General features: G+C 40.6%; 1 protein-coding gene across 3 annotated transcripts in view; it reads right to left on the reverse strand.

The window, feature by feature from the left end:
- Positions 1 to 17,903, reverse strand: part of LOC116048315 (lissencephaly-1 homolog) — a 48,149-nt gene that overhangs the window by 17,941 nt on the left and 12,305 nt on the right. For 2 of the 3 annotated variants that reach the window (XM_031297331.2, XM_031297332.2), the window contains exon 3: positions 895 to 979. The exons of the other annotated variant lie outside the window; for it this stretch is intronic. In XM_031297331.2, the coding sequence (XP_031153191.1) occupies positions 895 to 979 (85 nt within the window). The remainder of the gene's footprint in view (positions 1 to 894; positions 980 to 17,903) is intronic. 3 annotated transcript variants of the gene reach the window in all.

Raw genomic sequence — 17,903 nt, forward strand, 5'->3', positions numbered from 1 at the left:
TGCATGGTACGGCTCTGGTTGACCCCCTTTTTTTGGTGCCAGTACTTTTTTTAGTCAGGGCCATCTTAAGATACATATACATGCGGAGTTTCAAGCAGATCAGCCAAAAACCCTAGGAGGAGTCCGAAAAAGTAGGTTTTGCACATTTCGCGATTTTGCGGGGGGGAAATCTTGCTCTAAGGTGCATCTTCTAAGGTGCGGTTCCAAGCACGGCTGGTACTGGGATCCGCGTTGCCTTGCATACGCAGGATCGTAGCCCCCTCAGGCTTAAACCCCTAATTATTGAGGTCATAGTTTAAGGTGGTGTCATACTGAACTACATTATATTTAGGGGTGTTTCTAGTTTTTTGTCCTAACTATTTACATACAGAAAAGGGAACACCTTTCAAAATATAATGCAGTTCAGTACAACACCACAACTATGATCTGCTAAACATAAACTAATGCTAAAACATATAATTTCATTAACACCTCTATGAGAGTGTCAACACAAACTGAACATTATAGGCATAAAAATGGCACAACAGCTATATCAATTTGGACAGGTGTAGCTGATAAAGTGTATTTTGAACATATTCAAACCCAACACATTCTCATTTCGGCAGAAAGCAAAGACAATAATGTAAAAAGAAAACAAAACAGTACATATAGAGTACTATAGTAAATTCATTATTCACAAGTGGATAAAAGCTCAAGATGAATTAGCAAATCCATGTAGCATAGACCCCCTCCTCCAATAATCAAACAGACCACCATAATTGGGTGCAGGTGCTCCCGGTCACACTCGTGAACATGTTGACTGAAATGAGAAATATAGTGGAAATCAAGGCATATTGTTTGTATAAATTGGTCTGATTGGCTGTGTGGATGTGTGTCCACCCTTAATCTACTCACATTATCTAATTCCGCCTCCTTCTTGAAAGTGGAATATGCTTCTTCATATCCATTGGAACGTAGATAATCGGCTATCGCTCGATTTCTGAAACAGACAAAGAGGCCCGTAATTAGTTCTCCTGATTAGCAGACAAGATAGTTGTTAAAGTGCCACAAGAAACGACATAAGTAATGGAGTTGTATTCAACACTGTAAAACAAAGACAGAAAATTTGCATGTTCAGGAAACGTGTCAGACAAAGATGTAAATGTTACACATTCAGACTGTGTTATCATGGTTCTAGCTATATAATAAAAATGCTTGGCATGCATAAATGCAGTCTAGCACTACCTATAACAATACACACAGACGGTCTCCTGCTCTCTCACACACAAACACCCCTCTCCGCCCATTTGACACAAATCGAGAACACATCTGTCTGGCTTCTATAATGAGCTCTTGTTGCTGTGGGCAAATAATGGGAAGGGATGACTCCCCATGGTGCAGATATGGGGGAAATGAGAGCCTGCGTACATCCCACCATCTCCTACATACACACAGAGAAAGACAGACAGACAAATCATGGAGAGGCAGGATCATCCCTGTGAACTGAAAACACTTCTGGACTAGGGCTGTACCCAACTCAGAATTTTGTTAGACGAATCGGATTTGGCTGTTGAACATGAATATTCGACCTACGAGCTAATGCATGACTACTATAGCCAAATGCAAACACGGGGGCTCCATAGTCTGAACCAGCACGAACCAAGAAGTCCAACACACTTTAAGGCTGAATCTCATTTCTCCCCTTACCCCTTCCCCTTAGTTTTGCGCGTTCACGTGAGAGTAAGGGCTATCCCAATTCTTGTTTTGTTTGAGGGGTAGGGCTAAGGGGAAGGGGTAGATACCTCTTAAAACCAAGCAAAGTCCCGAGCTTACTTGAAACTGAGGGGTACCCAGAATACACTGCGCAACCGGAACAATGGCGGCCAGATCAACCAGAGAGTATTTTCGGCTTAAAGAATTGATTTAAAATTACGACAGTATTGTTTTGTGCTCTACACAGTCCTGTACATATATATTTGCAACCATGTTCTTAAGTTAAACGTTTTATTTATTTATTTATTTATTTTTTTTTAAATATTGCTAGTTTGCCACGCTAACGCAAAGGCTAACGTTACATTGCTGATTTGCACAACAGTCCCGCATTTCTCTGCCTTGAATGGACTCCATGCATGTCTACAGTTTTAACTAAACAACATTAGCAGCGAATTTCGTTTGATATCAGTGCATAACACTTCTTGCTATGGAGACATCGATATGTGCTTTACATATACCGTCCTGTATCACACAGGAAGGAGGAAACCCGGCAGCTGATCCGCTTTTAGGCAGAAAACGAGCAGAGGTTTCTGCGTTCATGTTGTAGCCATTCATTATTGTATTGGTACTGTATTATTGTAATCATATGTAATTCATTCCTGTTCATGCACCTGTACATTGTTGTTAGTTATGATACAGGACACTAATGAAAGAAATGGAGGTTGGAGGGAAAGGTTACTGGCCAACAGGCATCAGACTGGGGTCTAGAACTTCAGAATAGCTGTAGTTTTTTTATTTTGTGGTCTTGTGTGTCTTTTTAGTTTTATACATTTGAGTGCCTTTTTTATATGTGTGTGACATGTAAGTTATGGTTCTAATAGTTTATAATGGTTCTGTAATATAATATATTTTTATATAATGTTTTTACCTGTTATGTTTACTTTAGATTTTTGTTAACAAAAAGTGTTTCTGAACATCAATGACATTCAAAACAGTGATAACTGAAACAGATATACAACACACCATGCAGTGTGTATAAAATTTTTATTGCAAACAGACCTAAGCATGTATGACGTATGATGACGTAACCGTAACCAAGTGGTGTCTCATTTCAGAGGGGTATGTTTTCACCCCTAACCCTTACCATTCTGTTTCGAGGGACAAGGGCTAGGGGTAAGACAAAGGGGTAGGGGAAGGGGTAAGACAGAGAAATGAGATTCAGCCTTATTAACTTCCGTATTGACAGCGCCCCTTATTCCATTTTGACCCTTCACAATAAAAGCCCAACTTAAATTCACTCAGAGCATTTCGCTAAAAGGCAACGTGATAAAGTAGCTCACACTACGACATGCATCATTTTTGCCGACACTTGATATTAAACAAAAGCCAGAGACTATATTAGATTAGGTTGCTGTCAGCTGTACATTCACCACTTCTTAGCAGAAGGCAGAAGATAACTTGTCTCAGAGCCTGACCAGGCAAAGACTCTCTTCCACCAAACAGCTGCCTCTGTCTCACTTGACACACCCTGGGTCTGGTTCCACAGCTTTCTGTACTCGTCACTGACATCTTCACCGAGCGGATGGGACGAGGTAGTGGAGGGTGAAAGCGAGGAGCGCTCCCTCTGCACACTGACTGACAAAAGAACAAAACAAAAAAACAACTGCTCAGCTTGAAGAATCTCCGTCGACTGAGGGGTCAACGACTGGTGATTCGATTATTCGACTTTCAGGGGGCAGCCCTATTCTGCATACTGTTTTACTCCAGTTCATTTCCTTTTAATGCATACGTTTGCAGACAAATATAAGTAAATGTTCAGAGACACCACACCGTTCAGGAAGCAACACAAAAGATGGTGGGGATTGTAGCAGAGGTGTGTTTCTGTCCTACCATTTCAAACAGCCTACGTGAAGAGAGATGTCCAGATAGGACAGACAATAGACAGGCAGAGCTGAAAGTGAGGAGAAAGGAGGCCATCTTCACCCGTCCTCTTTCTGTCTCCCGGGCTGCCATAAGGGAAACCCACAAACTTACAACATGCATAAGAAATAATAATGCCAGTAATTTACAGAGAAATCATTATGCTGTCAAACATATAAGCTACTCATTTGTGTTTACCAGTGGCTCTAACTATTCAGGCTGTGCTAACTTGACTAGCATGGTTTAGCTAACATTCAACAGGAAACATGTGGCTATAGCTCCCCAGGGGGACCTCAAACTTTATGAATGCTAATCCTAAATCATCCTTACAGAGACATTAATAATGTTACACTATTTACAAGAAGTACTGCTTGGTCTTTGGAGACAGTTTATGTTCTTTGGGTCTGGAGTTTGAATTTGATCCTATTAAGGACTAAAGGTCCAGACATCTTGGCATTTGCGGTTTCAATTTTGACCGTTCTTTTTTTAATTGCAATGATAAATCACTGGAGTACCCCTTCATCAAAAGAGAATCTTAACCATGCAGTTTAAATGATCAAACAACTCATGTGAACACTGCTTATTTCTCCAGAGTCCGTTTTCTATTACAGACTTGGCAAAAAAACGGACTTAAAAAAGACTGGAAAATGAGGTAAAGAGCACAAACAAAGACAATGAATTCATTAATATCCGATAAAAATGCTATATTTACTCAAATATGAATACATATTTGCTTGATTCCAGCTGTCCTGTGTTTGCGTACAGCGAACCCCACCACTAATGCCAGGAGAAGCCAGACAAGCTGTCAGCAGGCAAGTCTTTGAGGTGCCAATATGAAGGGGGTGGGAAGATACAATCTGTTAGCCCGGCCTGTCCCCCCCTGCGCCCTCTCGGTCAGTGTTGAGCGCTGAAACCGCCGTCTCCCTCTGCCCACCTGAATCGCCATGACAACAGGAGCAGGCCTTATTACAGCTCAAGGTTAGCAAGAGGTTATCTTCTCCTGTGACAGCCTGCCTGCCTGAAGTCTAGAAAACCAGAGGGGAGGGCTGGGGTGTGCTAGCATGTCTAAGAAAGTGCATAAGCAGGCAAGGAAAGCTGCAGGTGATGTAAGCTGAGACACAGAGAGAGCTTTGATGTGTGGGTGTGTAAGGAGAATGTGTATGAGCAAGTGTGTTTCAACCAAACACAACAATATGTCACACCAGCCATGTAGCGTCTAATTTAGAGGATGGGGTATCAGAGGGAAAGATTGAAATTATGGAAAGCATTCCATGGTTCTGCATTAGTCAAATAGTTATATGCAGAACATGAAAAGGGCAGGAAATCAATTCACTTTTCAGGGGTTTGATGAGTTACATGTAGCTCTATGGAGAATACAAGCCAATTGGGAATTTTTGTACGCCAGTCTCCTTTCAGTCTTCTACAACTTTAATAAACAGCCTCACTTTCCATGTTGCATGCAAACCACATGGTAGAGCAGTTTGGCTTCAGGAAATGATATGGTAATCATGAATCATATTCAATATATTTTAGGGATGCACCGATTGCAGATTTCTCAGCCAATATCGGTGTAGAAATTTAATTTGGGCGATGTCGATACCGATGTTTGTTGGGTTTTTTTGCACCAGGTAAACAAATAAATCTCATTATAAAAAAATATTGACGCTAACTGTGAATGAGGAGAAATTCCCCACCATTAGCAAGTGTACATGAAGGCCCCATAGAGTCCCGTCAGAGCCCACATGCTTCGTTGTTTGTTTCCATAACTCACGGAGAAGGCAAAATGTTGCCACACTGGCTGTGCTCTCTTGGCCTCCAGGTCATCGCTCTGTTTTTCTATTAGCATTCAGGTAATCGTTGTACGCTTGAAATGTCACAGGAACGTTTTTTTTTTAAGTCTGGGTAGGCTACTGTTGTATAACTCGGACCAATTAACACAACATTAAGGCAGCGCAAAATAGATAAACATTGGCTACTGCCATCGACGCATCCGTAATATATTTCAAGTGTTTTTGCATGGTGCAAAAACAATAGTGTACACACTATATCATTTGCACAAACAGCACAGCCACACAGCAAGGCAAGTGAACAAAATGGGGGCTAATATTTATATACAACACCTCCTGTTTCTGCATATTTTTTCAAATATAAGCACAACATGGACAGAGTGAGTATCCGTAAAAGAGCTTCAGTGGTGAACAAATATGAACACAAAGTACCCACCGCTCCCCTGACCCCCAGTTTACCATATATGGGCCAAAATAATAAAAAACAAACTACACACCAACATGCAGTTTTGAATATACCCAGTCCCCAAAGACTGAGAAGAAAACGGCAAAAGATCTGTACTAACTTCGACAGGAGAGCAAACCATCTGGTTTCCATGGTTACTAGCAGCCCACAGCTAGATGACGTGATGGAGAGATAGTGAGAAAGAGGGCAGGGCGAGTATATGGACAGAGTGCACAGATAAAAGAGAAAAAGAACAATAGAAAGTCTGAAAGCCCATACTGTAGCTGTAAACGTGGTCTTTTTCAATGTGAAAAGGCTTTTTCTGAGGCAATCATAACTGAAAACAGCACTGATCATTCAATAACTATTTAAAAAACACAACAGCAATGTCTTTTTTAAAGTGCAAGAAATGTGTCATACAATGAAACCCGTGTGAGTCTCACATGGGCTATATCAATGTTGTGGTCAGTCAGACCTCCGGTACTGAGCAACTCTCCCATGTACTATAAAGCCTTAATGGAGTGAGAGGGGGAGAGAGCAGCCTGTGACACGAACAGAGAGACAGGGTTGAGAAGAGATGCATGACCTCATCCTTCTTAGAAGAGAGGTGAGTCAGCCAACCAGCATGTCTGCCAGTGACATCACTTCCTCCTAATTACTGCTCCATGATCATTCACTTTCACACCATTTAAAAATGAGCAACACTTACGAACAGAGCCTACACCCTTTGCTTAATTTCCCTACATCCTATATCTAGTCTACAACATAATGATAAATGTCCAATAGAAGTTCACCAACAGCAATGTCTCCTAACTGCTTGAAAACGTAAACATTTCGATACTATAGCTGCATTGTCTTTGCCTATAATTAGAGATGCACCGATTACAATTTTCTAGGCCGATTCCGATTTCCGATTTTTCATTGACTTTGACCAGCCGATACCGATTTTAGCCGATTCCGATTTCATTTTTTCTAACCACTTTACAGCACACACAAATATTTATTTTCTATCTTTTCTTTAATAGAAAATATTACATTTTGCATAGAACATTTTTTGAATAGATAATTGATCGCTATAAAATAGAACTATATAAATTACTCCTGGTGTGGGAAATTCACACACATCCAAAGCGCAATGTTATGGAAGAAACATTTCCTTCTTTTCACATCCAATATCCAACTAAAACAATTTACAACATTTCAGGTATCGGTACCGATATTGGTTCAGTAGTAGCCTAAACAATGCATGTTTAATTTTAAGTTGAATTCATTGTAATTGTAGACTAGAGCTGGTATATATATATATATATATATATATATATATTTAGTTTTTCATGACAACGATGGTGCTGTCAGTTAACCTTCTATGTTGCATCTTCAAAAGTGACACTGAATTTGAAACAGCACATTGTAATTTCTGCATCTGTTATCAAAGTATTTATTAGTAATACAGTGGAAATTAGTAGAAATGTGAATATTTGGTTAGCATGTTGATTTACGGTGTGTGCCCCTACATTTTCTGGTTGTGCCCCTAAAATTTGCAGTTGGGGGCCACTGTGCTCCTAGTGAAAAAAGTTAGTCTGGAGCCCTGAAATGGCAATTACGAAACTTATTTTAGTGACTAAAATTAATTGCCTGGACCTTAGTCATCCAGCAAAGACAATACCAGTACTCCTTTGTCAAAGCACCACTTATTACAGACACGTTGGCCTACCCACCCTCTCTGCCCAAATGTCAAAGAAAAACCAGCCTTCACAGTGCATACAGCACGCTCATCAGCTACAGGGCGACTCTGAATGCTCTAATAAATCTGAGAGGAAGGAAAATATTGCTTGAGTGGCCAGGCTATTGCCCTGTGCCATATATCCGTCTATTTCTAGACCACACAATGTATGAACTTGTTCAATTTTTCAAAACTACTGATAAATGTTTAACAGGAAGAAGCTGAAGTCCAGGGTTTTCCCTGCCATAATACAGCTTAGGCGCAGGGCCTAAGTGTTTTTATATAACGTGGAGAGGATCTGGACAACGAGCCAACCGTTATTATACATCCATGGAGCCGACCCACGGGACGGTCGTCCGCTCGTCGTGCCGCATGATAGTTCGCACACACAGTGGCAAAAACAGGGTCACAGCCACACCCACACCATGCATGTTGCACACACAGCGGCTGCTGTAGTTCACGTTAGCAAGTCCGCATTGGAGAGAGAGAGAGGGAAAAGAGAGGTGTGTTTGTCGATGAGTATGAAGTAGCAGTAAAATTATAGCTGTGAACGTAGCAGTGCAGTCTGTGTACAGTTTCTGTCGCTGTCAGTTTCCGTGTCTTGCTTGCTACCTGCTGGTTAAAGTGACAGGTGACAACTTTAGCACAGGCTCACTAACTTAAGGTGGGCTGGCTTTAAGGTGGACCAACTATTCTCATTTTAGAGAATAAACTGCACCTCTGAGTTTTGCTTTAGTAATCTCTCCCTCGCTGCAACCGACAACCACAAAGTTTTATGCAAATAACTGCGCGATGACATCACTTATATGCAAATGAGCATCATTTTTTTCAATAAATAATTCAAAAACCTTTGTTTGACTAGTCTATTACTGAACCCAGCCATCGCACGTCGCGCCGTCACATCCTGCACCACCCACCACCACATGTAAATTTATGTGTGAACACGGACCACACTCCCAATTCATTTTTAAGTTCTCCCTTTCAAGACCTAAAGAATCCGAGAATCTTCTGTAGAATTGGTATGAACAACAGGTCTGCAATTTCTAAAAACCAGTAAGGTGAGCATTTTGTTCAGCTTGACAACCGAAAGAACCTCAAAATGTCAAAGCTACTCCTCAATCAAACAAAGGACCGAATGGATCTGCACATCGACAGTAGAAGAAACACAAGGTACCCTACATCAGGTGCATCCAGTCTCATCTCACATGTCCAGACGGTCATGTTATGAGTAAACTGCCACTAGACCTCAGAAAATAAACCACTACCTCTGCTGAAAGGTTCAATGTGTTAAAGTAACAAGAGACATGTTCAGCAAAGCAGAAGGTGTGTTAAAAGAAGAAGCAGAAACAGTGGGAAGCTAAAACGGTACGCTTATTTCTACATCTTAACAGCTGAGTACTGAACAGCTGATAACTTCTCAGGGAGAAGCATTCCACAAAAATCATATGACAGGATTGCACAATTGCCCAGATCTCCATGAAAACTGTAACTAATTACTTTTTTTCTTGCTTGACTTGTCAGAGGAGCACCTAAACCACATAAAATGGTTCTGCCCTTTACTTGATTCCCAAGTTTTAATAATCTCAAAGCCTCTTAGAAGGGCAATTATCATAATGCTGTTAATTTCAAATGTGAAACAGGTAGGTTGTCAGGGAAAGAAAGCGGTTTTCTTTCATACAAGTTACGACTACTGCAGTGGGGATCAACCCATAAGCCAGAAGAAGACTTCAAAAAAAGGGGAAACGCTCTCTTACTGGGATTCACAGATGAGTAAATGTCCAATACAGGACTGTCTTTTAACTTAATGCAACAGCGACTATTCTTCACTATGGTGAAGGTGTGTGTGCAGTATAGTTTAAGCTCAAAAAGCGGCATGGTCTGTGGCCAGGTTGGCTCAGTGGGTAGAGCAGGCGCACATATACTTGAAAAAAACAAATAAATAAATAAATAAAATAAAAAATATAAAAAGCAGGTCTACACACCAAAATACACAAAGAAATCACACACTTTTCTATAATGGGTGTGCACATTGTCTGTCACATGGCGATGATGGAGCTTTGTTGGCCGAGCTGAAGCCAAAGCTTTGAGGAGTTAAGAGGATGTGTATACTCCAAGCTTAGGAAAGCACAGGATAACAAAGATAGGCAAAGCACAGACGTGAGACTAGGCTTCCCATGACACACATAAAAGGGTAATAAGGCAGGTTTTTTTTGTTTTTGTTTTTAACTAAACCATATCTACTGAGGAATCCTTGGTAATAACTCTAGGAACAACTAACTTTGTCATACTGGATTTAAATGTTTTCAATGCAATAAAAAAACAATACCATGATCAGAGGGGTTATAAAGAATTAGGACTGCAAGTAATTATCATTTTGATTAATCTGAAGATTGTTTTCTCAATTAATTGATTATTCGTTTTGTCAAAAAAAAGTCAGGAAGTAGTTAAAAAATGTATAATTTTCCACGGTCCAAGGTGCTGGGAGAAAGCTTGTTTTATTCGGCCAACAGTCCAAAACTCAAAAGATATTCAGTTTACCATCATATAGTAAAAAGAAAAGCATCATATACTGACACAATTGATACGAGCACATTTTTACTTGAGAAATGACCCCGACGATTAATCGATTATCAAAATAGTTTGCTTCAGCTCTATAATGAATACACACGCATCACCAAACACAAAAAGGAAAGGTCTGGTTGACATGAAATGCAAGTAGTCAGGAAACAAATGAGTGGATGTACACCGATACACTTTGACCAGGCATCCATTGGAAAATCAAGTGGGCAAAGGTTCCAAATTTCTACATGAGATAGACTGGTTCGACCGAATATAAGACGATCCTGATTATAAGACTCATTTTTGGAAAAATACTTAATAAAAGCCAAATATTGTTTTCATAAAGAAAATAATTTTATTTGAAAATAATTCTAATAAAAACACATTGAATAAAACAAGGTAGGCTGTTGTTTTTAACATCTTTTAAATAAAATAATATTTTCAATATCTTTTTAGATGAAAGTATCACATTTAAATTAATGGTAAATATTTCCAAGGCCATCAGCTGAATGACTGCTCTGGTAATGGGCATCCCACCATTACGTTTTTCTGTCACAATATCACACTCTCCTGTCAATCTCTTGGAAGTAGCCGCTTTGAGGACCACGGTAAGATTTTCTCTGGCTGTTTTTTTTTTTTCTCTGCATTTTTAGACGGTGTAACATCTCCATGACAACGCCTCGTTGTACTTCCGACTTCCAGGCTTTTTGTAGCTGGATATATCATTTGTTTCGTCTATGTATGAATGTGGATAACGTTAGTGATAGTGAGATGCTTGCTACAGTTACACTTCTAGTTATGAATCGGCAAAAACACGTTTATTTCTCCCTCTCTCTTATATAACGTTACCGTGCTTTCGGGTGCTCGTTGAGGCTCCGTCTACTCAGCTATTTCGACCAGCTGTTTGTAATATTAAAATTAAATGGATTATGGATCATTTCATTTCTATAGTTTAGCGCTGACTTCTCTATTAGCTGTTGAAACAGGTGACGTCCCTTACGTTCTGCGACTTGAACAGCTGAAAGTCTAGAACCCGATTATAAGAGGACCCCACTTTGTCAGACTTTTTTCTAGGGAAAAACAACCTGTCTTACATTCGGACCAATATGGTCCTTTTAATGTTGGGGACAGTGAATGATTGATATGGGATGGTGGGTCCAGAACACAGACACTGTTACACACTGAGGTAATTGGTATGCATTGCTCCCGGGTTGTGACCCTTGTCGTATCTGAATTGTCATGACTAGAGATCAATATAGTATATAGTATAGTATGGGCGGGACTTTGATTATTGCGGCTCCACCGCAACTACCACGCAGACTATGAAGTCACAAGATGGCAACGCCTGTATCCAGGATATCTTGGCTTCACTTTTGCACAGTGGGAGGAAGAGGAGATGTGTCATCCATCTTTATATGCAGTCTATGGTTGAATACAGGTCAGATAACCCTGTCCGACCCTGGTAGTTGGTGTAAAAGAGGTATAAAACATGGAGAAGTCTGAGAGGATTTTCTTCAAGGAGTTCTTCAAGGAGTTCAAAAACAAAGGCCCATCTGCACATGGTGCCTCCAGGTCTTTCAGGGGAGCAGATAGTTTGTGTTCTGCATGTATTTTTATTACGAGCCAGCGGGGATGAGTCCCCTGACCCTGGTAAAAAACACAAATGCGCTTTTCATTGGCCATGCTCATAAAAATAGAGTTGTTCTGAGGATACTACGCAATAACAGCATCTGACTGCAGTGCTGACAAAATAGCACCAGTTTAGGGGACAAAGATTATTTCTCTGTTTAGAATATGTTTTTCCACACCAGTAATAAACCGGTTATGCTGTCTTTCTGGATAATGTCAAAGAGCAGGTCAATGTCTACTGGAAAGACAAAAATAACAAGGATAAACTGCCTTCTATTGTTTTCTGTTGTACCATTTTTTATTCTTTATGATTTCACTTAAAACATCCAATGCCAAAACCCTTTGTTTTGATGGCACACAGTAAAGTTTATAGATCTGACAAGGTTCCCTGAAGTTATGTGATTGCTTCTGACAGTTGCAGCTTAAAAACGTGAAAGGGGAGGCCTAAATGCAAATGTATTTGTCTGCTGCCTGATGGTAAACAAGGCTGTGACAAAGAAAGAAGGGGGCCCAATGAAAAATTAGCGTGAATAGCAGACAGTCAACCGGTCACTGTTCCCATTACCCCCTCTGCTATATTTCCCGATTCAAAATTGGCCACTAGGTTTTCAAACTGGTTTCCCTAAATGAGGCAGCCAGTTAGGAAATAAGATCCTAGGGCCACTTTATAGTCGACAAACTCAATGAGGACAAACTCAATGAGACTACCAACTGAGCCAGGCGACATCTCCAACGGCAAGAATGCAACAGATGCTTGAATGCGACTGAAGTGGTGTGATGGTCCCACACCAGTTTCCTGTAAGCTATGGAGTCTTGTGCAACAGAAGAGAAAAGAGGGGTAGAGGGGTAAAAGGGGGTGGGGGGGTCCCTGGCAGCTTCCTCTGAATAGCAAATAGCATGAAAGATTAGCATTCCAAAAGCTCTCTCCATACCAACAGACCCCTCCCACAGTGTTAATCTTAAAACACAGAAACATAGTACGGAATGTTAAAAGCCTTGTCATGTGAACGCTGATGCATTTCTCAGTGACGGTGCAAGACGGGAGGCAAAAATGACAATAAACAGGTTTGTCGTCTCATTTCAAGTCAGAGGCAAATACCTACCATATCCTTTTTAAAATATGCCGTTTTAACTAGGGCTGAACGATTAATTGCATTTGCGATAATATCGCGATATGTTAAAACGCGATTTCCTAATCGCAAAGGCTGCGATTTGGTCACATGACTCGCGAGAGCAAATCAGTCTGCACTCCGTAGAGAAAGCATTAACTACCACGCCAACGCTACGTCGTACCTTGAGCAGATTTCTGTCATTCAAACAACTCTGAGTTGTAGTTTAAAACTTTTACAGCCATTTTAATAAAATGAAGGGTTTTATTCGGGCTTGAGTCCATACATGCAGTTAATGGATACAGGCACACAGAACTCAAGGCTCGGTTGGCAACGATTAGCTCTGATTAGCGGTTAGCTCCGTTATAAAGATATGGAGTGGAGGAGCTGCCACTGAGAGGGGTAATCAATCAGACTGATAAATGACGTTCGGGGAGCTTTCACAGCAGCGTGGCCGCGGTGTTTCAACAGTTTTATTAGTACAGTTAATCCCACGGCAAGAACACCAGCAACTAGCTAACGCAACCATAGCCTCTCTGAACAAGTGCACACGGCAGCACGCAACTTCACGAGGGGGAGGGGCTGGAGGCAGCTCCTCTGTGCACTGTAAAAAAAAATACACTGGTGTGTGTGTGTGTGTGTGTGTGTGTGTGTGTGTGTGTGTGTATATATATATATATATATATATATATATATATATATATACACATACATACATACACACACTATATTTTTACTTATTTAACTGTCTAGTGGTTAATTGTGTGTTCATACTATAAATTATTATATTATTATTCTTTGTTGAATAATACAGAAGACAAAGAGCTTAAAAAAATAATCGAATATCGAATCGCAATCGCAATATTTGGGAAAAAAATCGCAATTAGATTATTTTCAAAAATCGTTCAGCCCTAGTTTTAACATACTTCTTTAGTGAAAGGACTAAAGCTCAGCAAGATCATCTCATCTCCTTCTCGTGACCTTGTATCTCACAACGAGCTGCCTTAACTTTTTATTCCCCGCCTCAGGGGTTAATTACAGAGCCCACAGACTCAGCAGAGCCAAATTACAGATTATCACAGTCTCTCTCACTTTTCCCACTTGCTCAATATATACCACACAGCACATGTGCAGATATTTCTTTGTCTTTATGCCACTTCAGTGCCTATGCCAGACAATTTGTAGGCAGATTTCAGACATCTTGTACATGTGGTTTCCCTGTGGAATCACTCCGAACACTGACAGTGTGCACAGAGCAACTGCATGAAGCTCGGAACAACACTTTGGATCCCTGTTCCAAGGTATCTTTATTATCTCTGGAGGGCAATTTGGTTTACAGCCAGCAGTAATACATAAACCACAAAGACAACCAATAAATAAAAACCACCACAACACTTTTTTCCCTGCATGTATTTACGGGCAAAGGTGGCACTCTGAGCTTCTCCTAAAGGTCACATAGGGCAAATTGTGAATACTGAACATATCCAGGGGTAGGTAGTGTATGTAGAGGATCAATACATTTGTGCTGCAAGACCTCAGGGGAGCTTAGGAACCTTAAACCAGCCATTGATTCTTCCTGACGGGTACCAAGGCGAAAAAAATAACAATAATGTCCCTATTTAAACGGATTCTACTAATCAATACACATCCTTGCCTGGAAGCAATGAAAATTACAATTAAAACAAGTTGCCTTTTAGGCTTTCAAAGCAATTAACAAAATAGCAGTGGTTTTGGAGTAGTCTATTTTTGCTTGGTCACAGGTATACAAAAAGAGCTCATTTAAAAAGACCCACATTAAACCATTCATTGAGGTTTTTCATTCTGTAATTGGCACTCATGTCTTTGGGCCACTTTAAGAAACATTCAATTCCCAAAAAATGCTAAAAGGAAAATATTATACTTGACTGCAGTTATGGTTTTTAAATCTCTGATCAAGGGGCAGCATAAATGTTGGCATTTGGTAGAACTCTAAATTCATAGGTGTGATTGGCAAAGGACAAAAAAGCAGGAAAATATACGGCGCACCCATGACGCTGCGACAGCCCCCTCCCCCCCTCATTTAAAAAAAAAAAATAAACCATTAAATGGCACTTTCTGGAGAGTTTTGTGCAAAGAAATGGAGAAATTGAGTCTTACATGATATGTAGGTATTAGGGCATTTAGCATTTACATTACTGTTAATCAGTCATCACTTGATCACACATTGCATTACCTTGTTATAATATAAATAATAGTGCCACATGAAGAGACAGTGCAGCATATGACAGTAGCAACAGCTGAGAAGATTTGGGTCTGTGGTGACCAGGTCCACCTCACACAAACTTCCTTCTCCTATTCTTTCTCCTTACTACCACACCCACACCCACCCACACCAGCCCACATTACCACGCCCATGCAGCCCCACCCACGGACATTTACGGATTTTTAAACATTTAATGTAACTGGCAAACAATGCTTTCTACTTTTTAAAGAGCACACGTTTATAACAAATTTTTATTTATGCCGTTTGTATGCTGTTACTGTCATTCTCTACAGTATGTAGGTATGTAGTATGTATGTTGTCACTGTCTGTTCAATTGTCTGTGTTTCTCTGTTGACACTGTACATATTAAGTTATAACTCTAACTCTGCAATTTAAATGTTTTTTATGGCTGTCTGTGATTATACTTCAGGGTTTTTCCTTGCTCAGAATTTGTCTTTGCGGGAACACACAAAGCAGGGGGGGGAGGGGGTCTGGGTGTCCTCCCCCAGGAAATTCTGAGGGTAATGACTTCAATTCCTGCATTCTGATACATTTTTAGGCACCAATTTATGGTAAAAATGTCAATATTTATTGCAAGGAAATCACAAAATTCTGGTGGCAGGTAACAATTCAAAATACAAAATATAATGGAATATTATTATATTCAGTAGTCCAGTAAGGAGGCTTTCACATCCAGGACATGGGCCGGATACAACAACACTTGACCCTAAAGTCCAGTTGTTTGTTGGATTGACTTAGGCTACTTAATCAGTGATGTTGAATATAGCCTAGAGTGTAACGGACCACCACAGTTCATACATACATGTGAACCGCGGATTAATTGCAGAGTTTAATCTACATAGTGTAAAACTACTACGTGAATGGGGCACAGCAGAAAGACAGAGCAGAGCGACGCTGCTTGTTCAGGGTTTTCATGTGTACTCCTATAGGCCTACACTTTGCATCAGGCGTTAAAACCAATTGTACCGAATTAGACTACTATTTAACGCGAGACGTTTTTAACCGCTAATGAAACTGTCTCAATTTAATACTGATGCCGTCAGACGGCCGCGCGGACAGACAGCAGTCGGAGTTCCGGTAGAGCTCTGCGCCCGTCAGCAGCGGCTTCTCACTGTACAGCCGGTCCCCCAGAGCAGCATGATCACCGGGAGGGTCCAGCCTGAACCCTGCAAACGGAGATCCCGTTTGAAGGTGACATGATTGATTTTGACTGAACGTCTCAATTTAAGTAACCTCTGATCAGGTCGTAGCAAATTAAGTAGCTACACTAAGTTTAAGATTAAGTGTTGGTCATTCTCAACACCTTTCTACCCCCCCCCCTCCCACACACACACACACACACACACACTTATCAACTCTGGACTCTGTGCTGCTGCCAGCCTGTGTAATGTACGTTACTCACCATCGATCGACTGTTAGCTTCAGCTGGCTAACGTTAGCTGTCAACCTCCCGACTAGCTAGTGATCTAGCGAGGATTAGCCCTTCAGACCGCAGTGGACTTCAGTGGACTCTCCATCCAATATCCCGACTTCGTCTACCACAACTGCCGGACTCTTTCAAATACATGTACTCCCTGTCTCCGCCGATCACTTGGTAGCGTTGGTCAGCTGTCAGCTTACGCCAGCTAGCTTCTGTTAGCTTCGACCGACTGACGGCTCGCCCAGCACATCTTTTCGCTGTAGAGCTCTTTTAGCCATGTTTCCCGGCTCAACACTAAGTTAGTGTGGGCCACTACCTTTCTGCACTGCCGAAAATGGTGCTCCTAAAATATTCCTCACTGCAACTTCTCAACGTCATCTGCTACATCGCTTCAGCTTGCATTGCCAACATGCAACAATACAGTCCCGTTGTCGGCTTCAGCTAAGAAGATATTTCGCCCCCACACGTCCAAAATTCTTATTCAAATAACCTTCCGCAACGATTGCAGGCTCTTTGGTGAAGCTCTGCTTTGAATGAAGTTACATCGTGACAAATTAATGGACCACTTGCGAAGTGATATGAAGACATGAGTCAGAGTATGTTTACCAATACCCCCGACCTGTGCCTTGCGACACCCCAAAAGCGGATTTGCATGATTTACGAGAGCTTCATTTTCAGGTCAGAAATTCCGGATTTCCGGAATTATCCGGAAGAATCACACCCCTGTAAATTGCTTAAACCCACTTTTTTAACATAAAATGAACTGCTGGTTCAACTTTCTAGTTAGCTAATGGATATCATAAAATCATGTCTGCTTTAGGATGAAATATATAATAGATAAAATTATCTTGATGAATTAGAGCTGCAATGATTAGTAAATTAACAGAAAATAAATCAGCAACTAATTAAATAACTTTGGGTTTTGGAGGGTTGGCCGGACAAAATAAGCAATTTAATAACATGTTTTTGTGCAATATTTGACATTTAACAGATCAAACGGTTATTTGATAAATTTAGAACATATTCAGCAGATTAATTGATAACAATAATTCTAAGTTGCAGCCCTGAAATGAATATTGCTCTTCCCTCCTATGAAAAACATCTTGAAAGTGGCTTTGAGGAAAGCCCTTAACCATCTTCATTCCTTCGAAGTTGCACAGCAACATCCGAAGAATATGGTTAAGTATCAGTGTGTGTCGAGTACATGAAAGTGGATCTAGTATGAAGGTGAAATGAAATGTGTCTCCTCAAATGATGCAACAGATGTACAACATTTTAACGACAGTGTATAAATCCATATATTAATACAATCCATGCATTTTGAATCCGACATCTTCATATCTCAGCCACATGTTA

This window comes from Sander lucioperca, chromosome 5 (genome assembly GCF_008315115.2).
Source record: "Sander lucioperca isolate FBNREF2018 chromosome 5, SLUC_FBN_1.2, whole genome shotgun sequence".
In the NCBI taxonomy this organism is placed as follows: Eukaryota; Metazoa; Chordata; class Actinopteri; order Perciformes; family Percidae; genus Sander; species Sander lucioperca.